Below are 17,927 nucleotides of genomic sequence, written 5' to 3' on the forward strand. Positions count from 1 at the left end.
TTTTATGTTGGAAACCAAAAGGAAAATCTGCAATGGATAAAGTGTGTGTGTGATTTTTGTATGGTTATGCATAATGGATGAATATTTTTTTTTTTAACACGCAAAGTGTTTGCATGTGGGCTATCAGGCAAGCTAAAAGCCAGTCAGCCTAACTCAAATCAATACAGATCAGCTCAGAGCTTACAAATTAATTAGCCGTGGTTTAAATGGAGGAGAATCACATTAGAGGATCGCTCACAATAGCTCAGTTTTGTTTGAACATTTGCTCCAAAGGATTGAAAAAAAAAAAAAAAAACGGACTGCAGAAAGAACTTGGTTCAGACTTTCAGACCTTTTATCTCAGCGAGTGTAAATTAACCACAGTGCAGACAATTTAATCATTTCTCCATCTATTCCTCCTCATGCTCATGTCTGCTTGCTTTCATCCCTCTTCTTCCTCAGGCCCCCTTCACACCCTTCATCACAGAAATGATGTACCAAAATCTGCGTCACCTCATTGACCCTGCCTCTGTTGAAGAAAAGGACTCCAACAGCATCCACTATCTCATGCTGCCACAAGTCAGGTCAGCCAAATTCATTTAGTAAAGCATCAGGCCAGAGTTTTCCCTGCAGTCAAGCTTTTCTTAGAACTATTGGTGAAACAAGAAATCGCTGTAAGAAAAGATGTTGATCTTGAGCTGATGTTTCATTCGTCTTAACCCAGTACTGGGTAACGTCTCATGAAGTGAATGCATAATTAAACTCCTACTTTGAATCTATTAAGGAGGACAATCAGTATTTCAGTTCATTGTAATAATTAGAAAAAAATAATAGTTTCTTGCTTTAAGCAATAATAGCTTGACAAAAATGTAATTCAAACATCAGAGTTTCTAGGAAACATTTGTATTATAAACATAAAATCTCTGAATCAAATTTATTTTAGCTACTTTCCACAAAACTGGACAAGAATCAATTTATTTTGCTTCCACCTACAGCGAACAGGATTGTTGAATGTAAAATAAAGAAAGAAAGAAAGAAAGAAACTCACTGTTGGAGAACTGTAGCAAAAACAGGTCACCAAATCTCCAAATCTCTTTTATGTCTCACCATCACAAATGTAGACGTGTAGAGTTTACTCGTGCTTTACCTGGAATAATGTGATTTGATTTGATGAGCTTTTTCAGCAATAAAAACCACAGCTGGGTCTCGTTTCTCATGCCCACTGTTAAGTATGTATCTGTGATGCTGTGGGCTCATTTCTCTTACCCAGGCCTTGGGAAACGTGTTGCTTCATGACCTAATTGAAATTCCATAACATTTTGAAAAGCAGCATTTTGAGAGACAAAATGAGATGATGATCCGAAACATGAAACAACTCAGAAATAGTTTACCACACGCAGTCGTTTAGTTGCCAGCCATTCAGGGTGATAAACGCTCCCACGAAGCTCCTCCTTTGAGCTTCAGAGCATCCCTCCCCCTCGACCCTTCCACTCAGCTTCTTCAGACTAGCCAGCAGCAATTAGCAAACACCTGGTGGAACTGCATGTTTGCTGAGCTTATCATACAAATTACTTCTCAGTGTAACGCTCCTAAAAATGATTGTAAATGGCATAATGAGAAGCACTGAAGGCGAAGTGTTGTACAGAGAAGCTTCTTAAAGAGACCAATTTCAGGGCAAAGTCAAACGTCTTATAAGTTATGTTTGATACGCAGCATTTTTTGAATGACTGAATCTAACATAGTTACTTCACTGTGCTATAAAAAGGCTCTATGTGTCTGGAAAATACATGAATAAAAAGTCCTCCACCACACAGCCCTGTGCAGGAAACACACCACCTTTGTCCTGTTTGTGACCCTGTCCTCAGAGGACATATCCAATGCTTATTTACAGCCTAATCAAGTTCTGTCAGAGTCACCAGCCTTGCTTTTCTGCCACTAAATAACCGTAAAATTTGCTGAATTATGGGCTTTTGAACCTTATGATTCTGTTACCTACCTTATTTCAAGGTTTAAGGTCTGAATCAGTGAAAATAACTTTCATATTTCTTTTTTGATAGATTGATTTTTGCTACGTTCTTTGATCTGAGTGGTCCTTCACTGCTGCCATCAGTCAGGTCGTCTGTGTTCACCCACAGCAAAGACCGAGAAACACCCGCACTCTCCCACACCGACGCTGTCCTGATTGTTTGCTCTGCAGAATGGATCTTTCTGATGAAATATGATTTTGTTCCCTTCACTTCATTTACTTTAGTGAAGTGCATGTCTTGGCGGCAGATTCTTTCTGAAATGCCTGGGAGGAATTTCTAATCGCCCAAATTTAATTACATCATCTGGAACTATAAAGAAAAAGTTCTGGCATGATTAAAAATCTATTTGATTTTGCATAAGGAAAGTAGTTTGTGTAATGGTTCATATAATCTCGTCTGTCACTTGGACAGCCTCTAATGCTGCAGCTCTATTAAAGCCTCTTGTCCTTGGTTATACTAAATGGGTCCATTTTGACCCGCCTCTAAAGGCCCAGCCACCAATCAGGTGTTGGGAAACTATGACTCCTTAGTCATCAAACTGTTTTTTTCTTTAATGCTTTCTTGTCCTCGCTTGAGAAAGATTATATGACTAAGTTATATTTTAATATTGTCTTATTATATTTATTAGTTACTGTTTACTTTAATTGGAGCTAAGATGCACCATAAAAGGGCCTGGTTAGTTGGTGTTTCGGTTATAAGGTTTGCTCATTGTAGTAGCATGTTGGAGTACCTTTGTTACATCCATTCTGATTTATTTTTGTAGTCTTTTGTTCATTTTTTTTTTTTTTTTTTGTCGGTTGAGGCATTTTCACCTTTGATCAATTATTATTTCTGGTTTTGGATGCTGTGCAGATAGAATTATTTTTGCTCTTTTTTACTTTCATGCAGTTGCTACGATGGGTAACTGTTGCAACAAGGTTTTGTTTTTACAGCTGATTAGCATCTCAAAAGCTCACAAAATACCTGAACTCCAACCCAAAAATCCCAGAGGAATAGAAAAGGAGGTTTCATGGGTCCAGAGCAGGACCGAAAAGCAAAGAGAAAACGAGGAAGTTCAAACCATTTCCTCAGCTTTCTAACCATACGGCACGGTAGACATTTAAAGACAAAAGTAAATGGGGTGGATTAGCAGTATTTGCCAACAATCCAGGACATTTTAAAATATCATCATAAGTTTGACAGGCGCGAAACTGTCATCCAACAACAACTTTGAGTCAGAGGTATAAACCAGAGACGTTGCAAGACTGACTTCTGCTGGATATCCTTTCTGTCCACAGCATCACCATCCTCAACAACTCTTTGACAGTGCTTGAATGACAGCAATTATAATTATAATTAATTTCCCTTTGGGGTAAATAAAGTATTTGTTCTAAATAAAAAAAGAAAAGGCATTACATTGTGTGAAATGATTTAAGTTATATAATCCAGTCACTCATCGTTATTGCTAAGATTTGGTAGATATTATATTGTTTGTAATATGATGATAATCAGGATTTTCTTTACCTATCCCTCTGTTTTTAGGGACAATCTGATTGACAAGCGTATTGAGAGTGCCGTCTCTCAGATGCAGTCTGTGATTGAGCTGGGAAGAGTGATTAGAGACAGAAAGACCCTTCCTGTCAAGGTACAGCACCATTCACTTGCATTTTACACACCACTAATGGAGATGTAGTCAAACTCCTGTAATCAAGCGGTTAAAGATAAAAAAACAACCTTGATTCATTGTTGACTCAATGATGCAAATTTTTTTTCCTACTGAATCTGAGTAATTCTCCATTGTTGTGTGAGACGAATTGTTACTTGGAGAACAGTGTTGATCCTGAACCTGCGTAAAAGTATAAATAAAATAAGCCAGATGTACTGAAAGGATTCAAATATGTTTACTGTCTGAGTTTGCATAAATAAGACAACCTGATAAAACAAAGGTAATTTGGACTTTGAAAGAAAAGAGCTTTTATGCCGACATATAAAATGTACCATCCAATTAGTGGGACAGTGTTGTGGCAGCATCATGCAACAGTTGATGATTTTAAGATGGCTGGAACTGAATGCAAGGTAGATGTGGAAGTGATTACAGAACGCTAAAAAATGCTGTGAAAGTGAGAATCTGTGTATTTCAACATTAATATTTAAAGATGCACTCTGTCCAATCTGACCAAAAATTTCAGTTCAATGAACAAAGCAGGTAGTTGCCCCAAACGGATGTTTATGGGGAATAAATACAAATAAATGTTGCAGTCATATTTATGTAAGTATAGATTAAATGTATGTATAATTCTCCTTCCGCTTCATAATTAATCACCGCTTTACATTAGTTTATCACATTAAATTCTAGTAAAATATATTTGGTTAAGCTGGTTCATCAGCTATTAACATCTGCTTTTACTTTGTGCGTTTCAGTATCCATTGAAGGAGGTGGTAGTCATCCACCAAGACCCAGAGGCTCTAAAAGACATCCAGTCTTTGGAGAAATACATCCTTGAAGTGAGTAAACGCTGTAAACTTTGAGCACCTCGATGAATTACATCCCTTTCATCAGCGCTCTTAAACATACAGTTTGAAGAAAACATCCTGAGAACCATGTTCACTTTCCAGAAGCGGTGGAGTAATGATGAACATCAGAGGGAGCGTAACTTTACATGCTGCGTCTGCACTCTGCCATCACTGAAATTTGTAGTCTGTTGAGTGGAGAAGGGAGGACAAAGGGGATGTCTTGGAAAATAGTTATTTAAATACTTAGTGCTGACACACACACTGAGTAGTTTTTTTTATTAAAACATTTGTGGTAATGTGAGTGTTGATGTGTTCACTGTATTCAGCAGCAACACTAACTATCGCATCTTTAGTACTTGTCACACATGCTGGTTGTAGAACCACTGTGTGTAGACTCTGGAGTAAACTGCATTTAATCAAAAGGCTTTTTATTTAGATGTCAGATAAGCTGACTCTAAAAACTGATACTCATCTGTTTTATCAGGATTTTCCAAACGCGCACATCTGCATCACCCTTCACAATAACTGCGGAAGACACTTTTAAAGCCAAATGTTTCTGGTTAAACTTTAAAAATGCTGATAATTAAAACAAAAAGACACGAGGGCAGCAGCAGCCTCATTATGTTGGTTGTGCTTGTTTATTACTCTACTCTAACTTGTTCGCACCTGTCATCCATCAGCAAACTAAATTGTTTTTGAGAAAATAGTGCAGATTTTTAATAGTTTGGGTCAGAGTTCTTTTAATTGCTTTGTGCTCTTTGAGCACAGAGCTTCTGGTTGACTTACAGTCAACAAGAAACCATGTTGACTCTACGTTTCCAGTGGTTTAAATTTTAAAATTTATTACCAAAAAGCATTGCTGCAACAAAGCCAACCAGTGTTTTTGTACTTTTTGCTCTAAGTTTACCTGCATGTCCCATGACAGACAGAGGCAGACACGTTAAAAAGGTGCAAGAGAGCAACATTGCTGAACAAAGTTCAGCCACTAGGTTTATCTGATGAAAGTCTTGTTTTTTAATGAACTGTAGATATCCCAAAAAATGCAAATGTCTTCAAACAAATTTTCTTTATAGATTTGTAATTTAAATTCCTGTTTAATTTTCATACCTTTCATTGATGCTGAAAGTAGGTATATTTTAATCGTCTTCACTCAGTATCAGTGTCCATACTGAAGAGTGTTGTTGTTGGAGCAGCACCATCTGATGTCTCCGGGCCTCTTCTTGCTGTATTTTATAGGTTTCTGACACTGCACTTAGTAGATGCATTTTGTTTAGAAAACTTTGCACATTTCGTTGGCTACAAAATGCAAGACATAGTGTTGCTCTTTTAAATTCTTCATGGCAATTATTGCATTTTCCTTTTATCCTCTGTCCAAAAGCACATTTGTTTGCAGTGTGCCAGCTTTGCGAAGGAAGAGGTCAGGCACAAAATGGCACTTGCTGTTCTTGCATCTGATTTTAGCTTGGCTCAGCTTTCCTTCCCTGACATGCCTGTTGGTGTCTCCACTGATGGCTCCAGTCTCCAGTGAGCTGGAGATGCTCTTTCGAATATCAGATGAGTCACCATTTGTGCTGACAGAAGCCTCGGCTCAGTGTGATGCACCGGTATACTGTAAACTGCCACCGTCGAAGTCATCACACACACAAATCCATATTTATCCCCTAAATAAAAATGTGTTATTTTTGTGAAATGGGCGCCTGGACTGAATTCTGCCCAGGTTTTTAAACCCACACTGCCTTTAACGCTTCCACTCAGCCCACTGCAGTACTCGCTGTGCTCGCTGTCAGAAAGTTAACAATGCCAGAGCTCAGGCTCAACCCGAACAGGGTGATTGACTGAAAGGAGGAGGGGATGAAGGCCTGTCAGTCTGGTTATATTTAGTATCTCTGTTGCGCCACTGGATACAATTTTATCACAGATTTCTCTTCCTTTTGGCTAAATGGTAAAATATTGACTGAAGAGGATTGACTTATTGGAGTTTTATGCCTCATTTACTGTTTAACTTAATGACCTGTCTTGATCAATTTTGTCTCAACTTTTACCTTTGGGCCCAAGGTAAGATAGATTACTGAGATTTTCATGTTCAGTTCAGTCTTCTCGTGTTTTCTATTAAATTTAGTTGCTTTTATTTGATATAAAAACATTTTTCTCCCGCAGTTTCCTATTTAGTTTTAATTATCTCTGCGGGCATCCCAGGACACAGCGACTCTACATTTTGGGAAGACATAGCCTGTGACTGTTTTTCTCTTATTCCCGCAGGAGCTTAATGTGCGACAGTTGACACTTTCAACCGAAAAGGACAAGTACGGGATCCGCCTGCGAGCCGAGCCCGACCACATGGTGCTGGGCAAGAGATTAAAGGGGGCCTTCAAAGCCGTGACTGCTTCCATCAAGGAGCTCACCAGTGAACAGCTAGAGGCCTTCCAGAAAACAGGTACAACTGGGCAGAAACGCCACTGACTTTTAATGCCATAAATGTTTAAACATTTATGGATGACAAAGTTTTGTCATCCTTTTACACTTCTCTTTCCTGAGCAGAGTGATGAAGATTTGATTGTTTTAAGCTCAAGCTTCCCCAGCTTTTCCAGACCTGAGTTATGTGAAGAAATTGTCTGTTCACATCGAACTCAAAGCAACAACAACAAAAATAAAGAAAGTCCCCAAAATACAAATCTTGGCTAAAATAAAATAACATAGCTAAAATAATGAAACAAAACAAAATGTCCAGGGACTCAGTAGAGTTTACCATCTTTTTCCAAACTACTGCTATGTTATGTGTGTGTGTGTGTGTGTGTGTGTGTGTATATATATATATATATATTTTTTTTTTTTTAATATAAACATTTCAGTGAAAACTTTAGTCTACATCATGTTGTCATCCATTAATAAAATGAATGGGGAATAAAAACAAATGAGGGCTGTTAATCGTAGTACATGTCCGGTACATCAGTGGTAACGCCTGTTTACCATTTTTATTAATGCAGATAATGAGTTAAAGCCTTTTGATAGAGATAGTTGCCAATGGGGGGTAAAGACCTTATGGCCATTTTGTGGTTTCCAGGGATAACATTTCTCACTTTTACATTCGACTGGCTCTAAAAAGGATTTTTCTTGTTGATATTTTACCATCAAAAACAGATGGGCAGATGTCCAAATTCTTTTCTTAATCAGTTGCTTATCAAATAATGAGCATTTTAAGAGCAACAAAGCAGTCGGTGTAAACAACAAATTCTTGCTGTAAGCGTCTGTAACCTGCAGACACACAGAGCCGGTTTATCCCTAGACTGCAATCAGTACCCGAGTTGGGATCAAAGCAGGTCAAGGTATCTTGTCTCACCAATTATAGAAAGACGAGGAGAGCCCCCAGAGTCTCTGGAGAGCAAAACGGCAGAGGTCAGCTGGGCTGTGGGAACTTCAGATTTCCAATCACTTGCATGTTTGAAGTCAGGCCAACTGGAGGGAAAAAACAGGAAGGGATGGACCTCATACGGCATGGAAGAAAATGTTGGCAAGAAGAAACCTAAAGATGGAAATATTTGTAGTTCCACCAAGTCGAAGCACAAGAAAGATTTTTGTTTTTGTTTTTTAGCTTTAAAGTTCATGTAGAAAAACTGAATAATGCCTTATGAACAAAAATGTTTTCATGTATTATTTAAAATACCTAAAGGAAATAAAACTGTTGAAGGTAACTTGCATTCAACTTTTTAAAGAACATTAATTTCACGTTTCATGGCTCTAAAACTTGTCCCAGTCTAGATTTTAGGAGGGCAGCAGTTTCACAAGAATAACCGTCGCTTGGTAGCTATTATTGCCTTACCTGTACTTTTGATCCCATTATGTCTGATAAGATAGAAGAAAAGGGGTCAGTGCAGAAGATTGAAAAGGCAAAGAAGCAGCGAGCGACACGGGAAACCAAAGTGTGGAAATCTCCGATTAGAGAGAAACTGGGAGACTGTTTCATCCAGCCTCCAGGGGTTAACAAGTAAAAAGGACAGAGAATCGTGGCCATGCTTTAAAGGGGAGAACACAGACATTACCAATTGCTGCCATGGGCAAAATGGAGATGTGTTACAGGTAGACAGTTTTCCGCATTGTTTTAAAGCCCAGACTTGTAAGTGAAAAGAATCCTACTGCTTTTCAGTTTCAAAATAATAACACTGTGAGTTGATAATCTGATGCAAAGAAAAACTGTTGATGTACTTACTGAAATTAATGAGCAGATCTAAAATTTTAAGATAGTAGTTTTTATTGGAAAGGAATTTTGACCAACATCTGCATTTGTGATTACTGAAAACGAGCCTTTGGGCCTTTTGGAGAGGCGTGGTTGCTCAAATTACATAATGTGGCACTGTGCAGATGTCACAGATTCGTCAAGCATAAACCAAACTTAAGGCTGTGAGAGACAATTATATTTTCATGTAGGACCACTTTAGGTTTTATGGTTTTCCCACTTTAAAAAAAATGAAAACTGCATGCTGTATTTACTCGAGTTGTTTTTGTGTGGTATGAGAGTTAATTTAATCATTTTACCAATGTGGCCAAAAAAAACAAAACAAAAAAACAAAACAAAAGACTGAATGCATCTCAAAAAGGGGGAAATGCATCTTACAACACTTCATGCACGTTTCGTTCTGCATCTAACTAAAGATTTCTTTCAAACCTAATTGATTCAGGATGGTATTGTGTGTATTATCGGCTTTTGTTCAGCGTTGACTTTGTCTGGTTGAATTTACAGGGTCCATCGTGGTGGACGGCCATGAGCTCCATGAGGAGGACCTGCGGCTGATGTACACTTTTGATCAGACTTCTGACTCTGCTGCACAGTATGAAGCTCACTCTGACGCTCAGGTAGGCTTCTGATTAAAACACGGTATTCATTTTCAGAGTTGATCAGAGTGTCATTTTTATACTCTTGCACTCCTGCCGTCATCTTGTATCGTGACTCATAATGTAACTCATCTAAAAGGCGATGCTGCTGCTCTGCTGCTGCTGCACCTATCTGCCGTTTCTGTAAACGGTTTCAAGTCTCTTTGCCGCGTGCGACGTATGAAATCATTTCATGGCTAAATGGAGACATGCAGTGCGCCTTTTTCCACAGGGCCTTTCTAGTCGGTGCTCCTCCAGCACACAGCACACAGATGCACCTTAACACCAATGTACTAAACTGACTTTTTAATTCTCCTCTTTATTCACTCATTCACACAAACTATCCTGCTCTCGTCTGTCTGTCTCATTTTTCTCTCCTACATTTCTCCTTCCCATGATAAGGAGTCGACATGACTCATTGAACCATATAAGCTCCAACATTTGCTTTCTTTGCTTTAATTTAGTTTCCACACCGAGACTGCTTGAATAACCCATAGATTAATGCTTCCTCTTGTTGTGTCTCCTTTCTAACCTCCTGACATGAAAACCTTTCAATCGCTGAATAAAAAGCAGCCTGGGGAGCTGTTACTAAAATAAACTCAAATCACAAGGTGAATAAAACGTTTTTGCCACTTTCCCGTCTAAAACGGCGAGTTCCTGCAGTTTTGTGCATGAATAAAATTAATTCAGAAACTAAAATTTTAATTCCGCCTCTGCACCAATTTCTGCTCGTTACAGAAACGGCAAAAATTCATAACTCTTAAAGTCAACATTTAAAGGTCAGCACAGTGTCAGTGTTAAAAAACGTTCTCATCCTCTCTTGAATCTTTAGGAGAAATTACAGATTGCAACAGATTAAAAAAAATAGTTTAATTGATACGTCATTTGCATAAACATGTGTTATTAAAACATTCTGAATGCAGAAACTAAATGTTTTCACTCATCATACTGTAGCAGCTAGTGTTGAGTAACCCTGGTTTATGAAAACGCAATATTTATCTCGATCCACGGCCGAGTATCTGACACTTTGAAGCCATTCACCACAATTTAAATTGAATCGATGTGTTTATCAACCAAATACAACAGAAGGTGGTTTGTTATAAGATAATTTGGGATGATGCAGCAAAAGAATGCTTGGCTCACAATTAGAAAATCACTACTCAGCATTTTAAAGGAAATGATTTCCCCTCTATAAAAGTAGTCAGGTTTCAAAGAAGTCTCAAAGAAATCTGAAATCTTTTTTTACTTTATGGAAAATGTGAAAATGGAGACCTGGAAGAGGTAGAAGGCGGTTGGTTGGTTTTAACATTGTTTGGGCTGATTGAGTCATTTACTTTTGAGTGAAACAAGATAATTTGCACTTAAATATGTGTTTATAAGTAACCGAATATTTAAGCGTGTCTTTGCTTTCTTTTACTTGACGCTGTAGTCATTGTTTGTCGACTAGATCAGAGGGAAATAAACTGCACTCTCCCGGTGAAAGCGATAAAAAGCCTTTCAGTTTATTTTGGTGCACAAGCAGCAGTCATCTTCCCAAACAGTTAAAGCCAGTATGTTGGAAAATAAAATAACTCCACAGCAGAAATGGCAGCAGAAGGTGTTGATTCATAGCTTTGCAGACTTGATGCAACCAGATTTGCTCCAAAAACACTTGCATTTGATCACAGCTGCTGTACGAATGCTGCACTTTCATCGTACTGCTACGCCTGTCAGGAACAAAACGGTTCATTTTCAGGTATCTACTAGGAACCATCATAGTAATGTCTGTATACATAGTTAATATGTTGAATTTTTGTTTTTAGATTTCACTTTCAATCGTAAAATGAAACTTTTAGAAATTTAAACTGACTGATTTAGCATTAAATCCTATTTTTAGAATGTATTTTTTGCTAATTATCAATTTAATTAAAGTCTCTTACAGAAAGAGTGAAAGTGGAACAAAAAAAAAAATAAATCATGAATAGTGCTTTTTGTATCCAGCATCTCTCTGTCATCAGTTGGGTTAGCTTTGAGGTTTGTGATTGGTTGTGATTGTGTGTTTCTCTTCCTGCCTTTCAGGTGCTCGTGCTGTTGGACGTGACCCCAGACCAGTCCATGGTGGACGAGGGCGTTGCCAGAGAGGTCATCAACCGCATTCAGAAGCTACGCAAGAAGGTGGGGCGTTTATTTCAGGAGCACCACCGGCTCCTCGAACCGGGCTGACACATAACAAACTAGTACTGAATTCTGCGATCCAGTGTTTGATAGCTGGGGTCACAGTTGGAAGGGTCACTGTGTTTCTTTGGAGGCTGAGTAAATCGTAGGACTCTGGAGGTTTTTAGTTTTTTTTTTTTTTTTTTTTTTTAATTAGATCTTTAAATAAAAATATTTATTCAGAACATGACATCCTGTTTTTCCAAAGAACTTGCCATTCTAATCCTTATTCCTGCAGCTGTACAGTAATAACATCGCTGAAACATTTTATCTAAGTTTTTCTCCACCTTTAATCACCCCTCCCTTCCTCTTTATGTCCCACTCTATTGTCAGGGCGGTTTGGAAATCTTTCCACTACAGCGTCACAGTTAGAGGTTTCTCCATCATAAGGCAGGCTTAATAGAAGCTTAATTACAGTCTGGCCCCTTTCAGATTCTCACATTGGGGCTTTTGAAGTGGTGTGGGGAGTAAAGACGGATTAGCCAACAGCGCTGCGTTGTCACAAGAAACGAGCAGTTTTTTCCGTCCCCCTATAGTAGCGTTGTGCGCTGGCGCCCGGCCAGCCTAAATTCCTCCAGTTATTTCAAACAGAGACCTGTCAGGAATTTTCCACCCTGTGGATGGGAATTAATTTTTTAGCAGTTCTGGTACGTCTTGTAGTTTGTTGGTGCGTTTGGGCTGTGAAACAGGGGTCAACGTTTCCTTGATCTGACGCACTCCGAGTACGAACTTAATCAGGTGGAGGACCTTGTCCAGGGAAAACCTATAAAACTTTTCCCCCATTGATTGACTGCTGCTTGGTATCTTGCTTCTCCTGCCCTTGAGCTGCTCGCTACAGCAGAGGTGTGTTTCCAAGCGCGTGCACTCGCTTCCGTCAGTCAGTGTGTACGCCGGCGTGCAGATGTGCACAGCTGCATACTGTAGATTAGAATGGGATCAATGTGTTTGAATATGTCAAGGTTAGCTGGAGCCGGCAGCAAGTGATGCCAAAGCAGATGGGCTTTCATCCAGCAAAAATGCCCCGGTGTTCCTTTCTGTCTTGATTTGTTCCTGCATTGCTTTCTCCTTTGTATTCCCAAACCTTCGTTTATTTATCTTGTTGGCCGTCCGTTTCGTTTACCCTTGCCTCCTTTCCTTTCAGGCAAATGTTTTCTGCATGAAAAATGATTTGTTTTTAGTACAGTTAGTTGAAGTCCCATTCAGACGGTGCTTTTAGCAGACATATGTCCTTATAATTGCCTTCCCTCATGTTTCTAAGCTCAGTGGTAACAATACAAAAACAAAACCTATGCTTTATGTTGTGCTCTTACTTACACACTTTGTAATTTTCCTCACTGTCCTGCATTAGGCACATTTGGTACCATCAGATGACATATTGGTGTACTACCGCTGCCAGCCAGAGGGGGAGTACTTGGGATCTGTGATTGAGGCTCACACTGACTTCATTCTGGCTACCACCAAGGCTCCGCTCCTGCCCTTCCCTGTCCCAAAAACTGCCAGCGTCATCATCGAGGAGAAGACGCAGGTATGGATTCATACTTAAGTAGGGCAACATTTTCCTGATTAATTACTGTTTTTTAAGTGACTATACTGTTTTTTTTTTTTTTTAAATGACTGATTTGATTCCTTTGATTCAGGCTCATTTAATTCTTGAATAGATAAAACCTTTTATTTTGTTACACATCTTTCAACATTTTATTGCAATTTTTTATATCGGTGATGAATTATAGTTGAAAACATATCTTTTTTGTTGCTTTAGTTAAACTTTTATTTGGATTTTGCAGCTGAAGGGCTCTGACTTGGAGTTCACAATAGTAAAAGGATCTTCGCTCTCGCAAACGAAACCAAACGGACCAGTTTGTGCATACATTAACCTCAGAGTGAAAGTCGACAACAAAGAACAAGGTAGCATAAAACAAACAAAACGGCTGACGATTCCAAGCAAATTTCAATTCGCTTTTGGATATTTAACATCCCTCTGATTTTCAGCGGCCTTGCATGTATGGCACAATTTCAGTGTGGTGCCTATGTTTGATAATCCAGCGTGGCTGTGCTTTTTGTTCTTCAGAGGGCGTAGTGTTGCTGGAGAATCCCAGAGGGGATAACAGACTAGACTTGGACAAACTGAGGAAAGTGTGCAGCAGCATCTTTGGAATCAATAACACCCAGCTCAGATTCTTCAGCGATCAAAGCGGTGAGAAATGTTTCAGATACTCAAACACATATATACCCTACCTGCATTTCCCATACCATACCTCTTTATTTATGAAGCACTTTGAAAAATAACAGGGCTGGCCATAGTGCTGTGCAATAAAATTTAACGGGAAATAAACACTGGCCAGAGAATAAAAAGTACACAAACGCACACAAGTTAAAAACCTTGGTTAAAGAAAAAAAAAGTAGTAAAAACAAGAAATACAACTATAACAAAGAATAAAAGCATTATAAATTCAAACCGTTAGGGTTGTGAACAATCATTCCTCCATTACCATCTCCTTTTAACACTCCCCTCATTTATCTTTATCCGTTAATCATTGGAATCTATAGTGATCAAAGTCCAAATAAATTTATAACCACATCTAAACCCAGGAATGGCACAATTTCAGTGTATTGCCTGTGTTTGATAATCCAGTCAAACACAGTTATTCAGGGCTAGAGCCCTGAATAACTTATAACACTGTCAGAAATGATACAAAAAAATTTCATAAAATGCCTAATGAATGTTGAGAAAAATTACACTTTTAAGAATAGAAACTAAGGCTGGGTTAGGTTAGGTGAGAGGATAATCCAAATTAAACCACTGAGAAAATCAGACCTTTACTCAGCCCTCGATGTTGGCTGTTAGAGGTTTGAGTCCCATCCTGGCTTTGCTGCATGTCTTCCCCCTTTTCTCACAACCCACTTTCATATATTACAACTGTCAAGAAGAGGCCACTGGAGCTGACAAAACCTGTTTTTAAAAAACCCGGCAAACATAAGTGTGTGTGAGGGACCGGACTCAAACAAGGACAAAAAATGTTCAAAGTAGAACTTCAATTTAATTCTTCAAAAAATCATCAACAAAGCATAAAAATTTAAAGCAAGAATAAATCAAAAGATAAATAACAAATTTGGATCCAAATTAACTGAGGTCAACTGAGCTCTAAACACAAACAAAACTGACCTACCAAACAAAGAACAAAGGCTGCTTAAATAGGGGTGGAGTAACCCAAATCTACCACAGGAGGGATGTCTGACCAAACAAAAGAACAAATAAATACAAAATTAACTAAAACATTCTATAAACAAATAACTTTAACTTAGCACAAACAATAAGTGAATATTTAAGTGACAAAATTAAATAAAAACTTGAAGTCTCCCTCTTCAGTCTTTCAGAAATTTGTAGATGGTTTACTCCAGGTTCCTCCACCAGCTGGTTCCTATAAGTGGCATCTCAAACAAAATCAAGTATAAATTAACCATTCAGACAGACATTCACTAAAGTGTGCACCCATGAGAAAATATATGTCTAAATGAAATAAACTATACTAATAAAGAAATCAATACTAACACTATGTGGTGGTGGTAAGGGCATGCTCCACAGTGTTTTTGATATTTTATGTGTTAGACCAACAAAGAATGGTTCCCACTTATTGAACATAGTTTTAAGTTTGGTTGTTCTGTCCCTTTATGAAAATGAAGTGCAACCAATTGTATCCTGAACTCAGTATTAGCAAAGCACTTCACAAATCTGTTCTTATTAATGAGGTGGAGATGCTTTGTGAGGTACAGCTAATCTTCACAAACTACATTTATATTTCTGTGCATAAATAAACAAGAATGCGTATAACAGCTGTGGATCGATTCGTCTTTTCCAATTCAGACAAAACCCACAGGGACATTCCTTTGCTGATATTTCCTTCTCTGTTTTTTGCAGAATTGACCAGCAGCGCGGACCTCCAGGCCTACAGTGGCAAAACGTTGTTGGTGACTTCAGGCCCCTCCCCTCCCGGCGCCGTGCCCACCGCCGACACCCTGCTGTGTCCCTATGTAAACCTGTTACTGTGGAACGCAGTGCCGGCTGGTGAGAAACGCGTTGGGTTTGCTTTTGTTGATGAATAAGGCATGCGTTTTGTAATTATAATCAACAAATCTGTGCGATTATTTGCTAAATGTGTTATTATAATCAGAAGCCATTAGAGCTTTTATTTATTTATTATATTACATAACTTACGGCTGAATAAGAGCTGATAGTTTCTTCCTGATTCATTTTCCCAGTGACTCAACACTTTAATGTAAGCTCTTATGCTTTGGAAAGCTTTGGCAAGGTTGAGATGTTTTATTAAAGGTGCCACATTCATATTTTAAACGTCTCCTGACTTTAAAATGATACTTTGACATTTTTTGGTTCTCTGACTTGCTCTGGATCTCAGGAACTTTGGAAGATTGATGCTCTTTGATTTCAGTTGCAGAAGCAGCTAAAACAAATCTATATTTTTGTCCCTGCACAGTTCTGTCAGAGCTGTTGGCGAAGTAACGTTAGAAAGATAAAACTGTGTAAATACATCAGTGGCATCTATGTTTTTATTCATCACCTCAAAATCCTCCAGTTATTCATTTCAGTTTATTAATAAACTGTAACTTTGAACAGGTTTTTACAAAAGGTGTCCAGCTACTATGCAGCTAATGAAATACAGTCTTTGAATGTAAATATGCAAGTTTTCATTCTTTTCTCCATGTTTAGTCCCTTTCACTGTTTCTCTTGGTCTTTCTTTCCCACTGACTTGGTTGATTACAAATTTGTGACTGTGGTCTGTTACTCACATCGCGCTTTCTCTCTGGTTTAGAGTGCCAGGCTGGAGATGCTGGCACCCTCTTGCTGGTGAACCCAGTTGGTCGGAATGAGCTCGACCACTCCGGTCTGCTCTCTGAGGCTGCCAAGCTTTTCGGCCTCCGCGGCAGACGCATCAAACTCTACCTGGACCACCATCTTACCAGTGGTAATGTTCAAAGCAAAATTAACAATGACCATAAAACAAAACTCAACTATTTTTAGGGAGACGACAACATTCAATGGCGACTGCAGCTGTTTTACGTGGAATTAGTTGTAGCAGCAGTTTCTTGGTGCGTTTTCTAGTTTGTAAATGTTCCTCAGTAACTTGTAATGCTCTTGCACAAAATACTGGAATGCATATTGTGCATTTTGTTTGTCTTAGCTCTAAAATATCTCACACAGTTGAGCAGCAGAATGCTCACAGTGCAGTGGGCACAGCCATTTTCAACAGCCTATACTTTTAAACTTTAAATTTTGCTCACATTCTGATTATGCTGCATTATTTTAGGCTGCAACAACTTTTTTGTCTGCGAGCTTAAACTTCACTTCCAAATTAAAATCAGCAAAAGAAAAGGACCTGCGGAGTCTGAATTATATCTAGTGGACTAAAGTTCCATCTTCTGAATTATTAAAGTTAGTTGAATACATTTATTTAAAACATCGCAGCAGGAGCTGCACGTGTTTTACTAAGTAAAGATTGAAGGAAAGCACCTATTCATAATCAACATTTACCTCACTGCAGTCACTAAGTGTGACTTTTCAATCTCTTACCTGTTGGAGAGGCTCTATCCGTCATGCTGAATGTTGCATTGCCAAGAAAAGTGTGTTTTCATGATACTTGGAACATAACAGCCAACAAATATTCTATGTGAAATTGTCATTTAAGGCTTCCTTTCAACAAATGCTGATCATATTTTCCAAACGTATTGTGCAGCACTACATGCTAATAATGCATGATCTAAAGCTATTTTTCAATTTAAACTTTGGAAATTGTAAAGCATTTTTAAGAGATGCATCATGTCATGTCTTGAAAGTAGGGCTGAGTGATGAATCAATTTTAATTTTAATCAATTAATCCAATTTTTATTTTATTTTTTATTCAAACTTTGAATTCAGGTCATTTGCCAGAAGGAATGACTGAAATAAAAACAATTTTTTGAAAATATTTTATTTCATTTGTATTTTTCTTCTTTTTTTTTTCGAACAAAAGATAATTTTCTTTTTTATTAATATTGAAAACTGGATTTTGTATGGGTAAAAAAGATCTTTTATTTTTGACCCATCTCGCCAAGTCCTACAAAAACAACAATGTTTCCAAGTATGAATGTAATATATGGATATTTGTTCTTTTTTTTTTTCCAGAACTGCCTGCTGAATCATCGGTAAAATCTCTCCACACCAAAACTCTGTTTGTGAGAGTTTTTCCAACCACCGCTGAAGCATAGGCCAACCCAAGCCACTTAAAGGACATTTGTCTTTGAAATGATCCCTTTAGCTGAGTTTTCTAACCCCCCCCCCCCCCCCAATTCAAAAAAAAAAAAAAAACATCTTAAAAT

The 17,927-nt window shown here is 38.3% G+C and overlaps 1 protein-coding gene across 1 annotated transcript in view; it reads left to right on the top strand.

Moving 5' to 3' along the window:
- iars1 (isoleucyl-tRNA synthetase 1) overlaps positions 1–17,927 on the top strand; it is a 53,167-nt gene that overhangs the window by 31,239 nt on the left and 4,001 nt on the right. The window contains exons 23-34 of the mRNA XM_015031869.1: positions 442–563; positions 3,528–3,630; positions 4,407–4,490; positions 6,759–6,933; positions 9,235–9,347; positions 11,424–11,519; positions 12,907–13,083; positions 13,343–13,463; positions 13,627–13,752; positions 15,475–15,621; positions 16,385–16,537; positions 17,734–17,879. Coding sequence (XP_014887355.1) covers positions 442–563; positions 3,528–3,630; positions 4,407–4,490; positions 6,759–6,933; positions 9,235–9,347; positions 11,424–11,519; positions 12,907–13,083; positions 13,343–13,463; positions 13,627–13,752; positions 15,475–15,621; positions 16,385–16,537; positions 17,734–17,816 — 1,500 coding nt within the window. The 3' untranslated portion in view covers positions 17,817–17,879. The remainder of the gene's footprint in view (positions 1–441; positions 564–3,527; positions 3,631–4,406; positions 4,491–6,758; positions 6,934–9,234; positions 9,348–11,423; positions 11,520–12,906; positions 13,084–13,342; positions 13,464–13,626; positions 13,753–15,474; positions 15,622–16,384; positions 16,538–17,733; positions 17,880–17,927) is intronic.

This window comes from Poecilia latipinna, unplaced genomic scaffold (genome assembly GCF_001443285.1).
Source record: "Poecilia latipinna isolate Pla-1442-1.1 unplaced genomic scaffold, P_latipinna-1.0 Scaffold221, whole genome shotgun sequence".
Taxonomy (NCBI): Eukaryota; Metazoa; Chordata; class Actinopteri; order Cyprinodontiformes; family Poeciliidae; genus Poecilia; species Poecilia latipinna.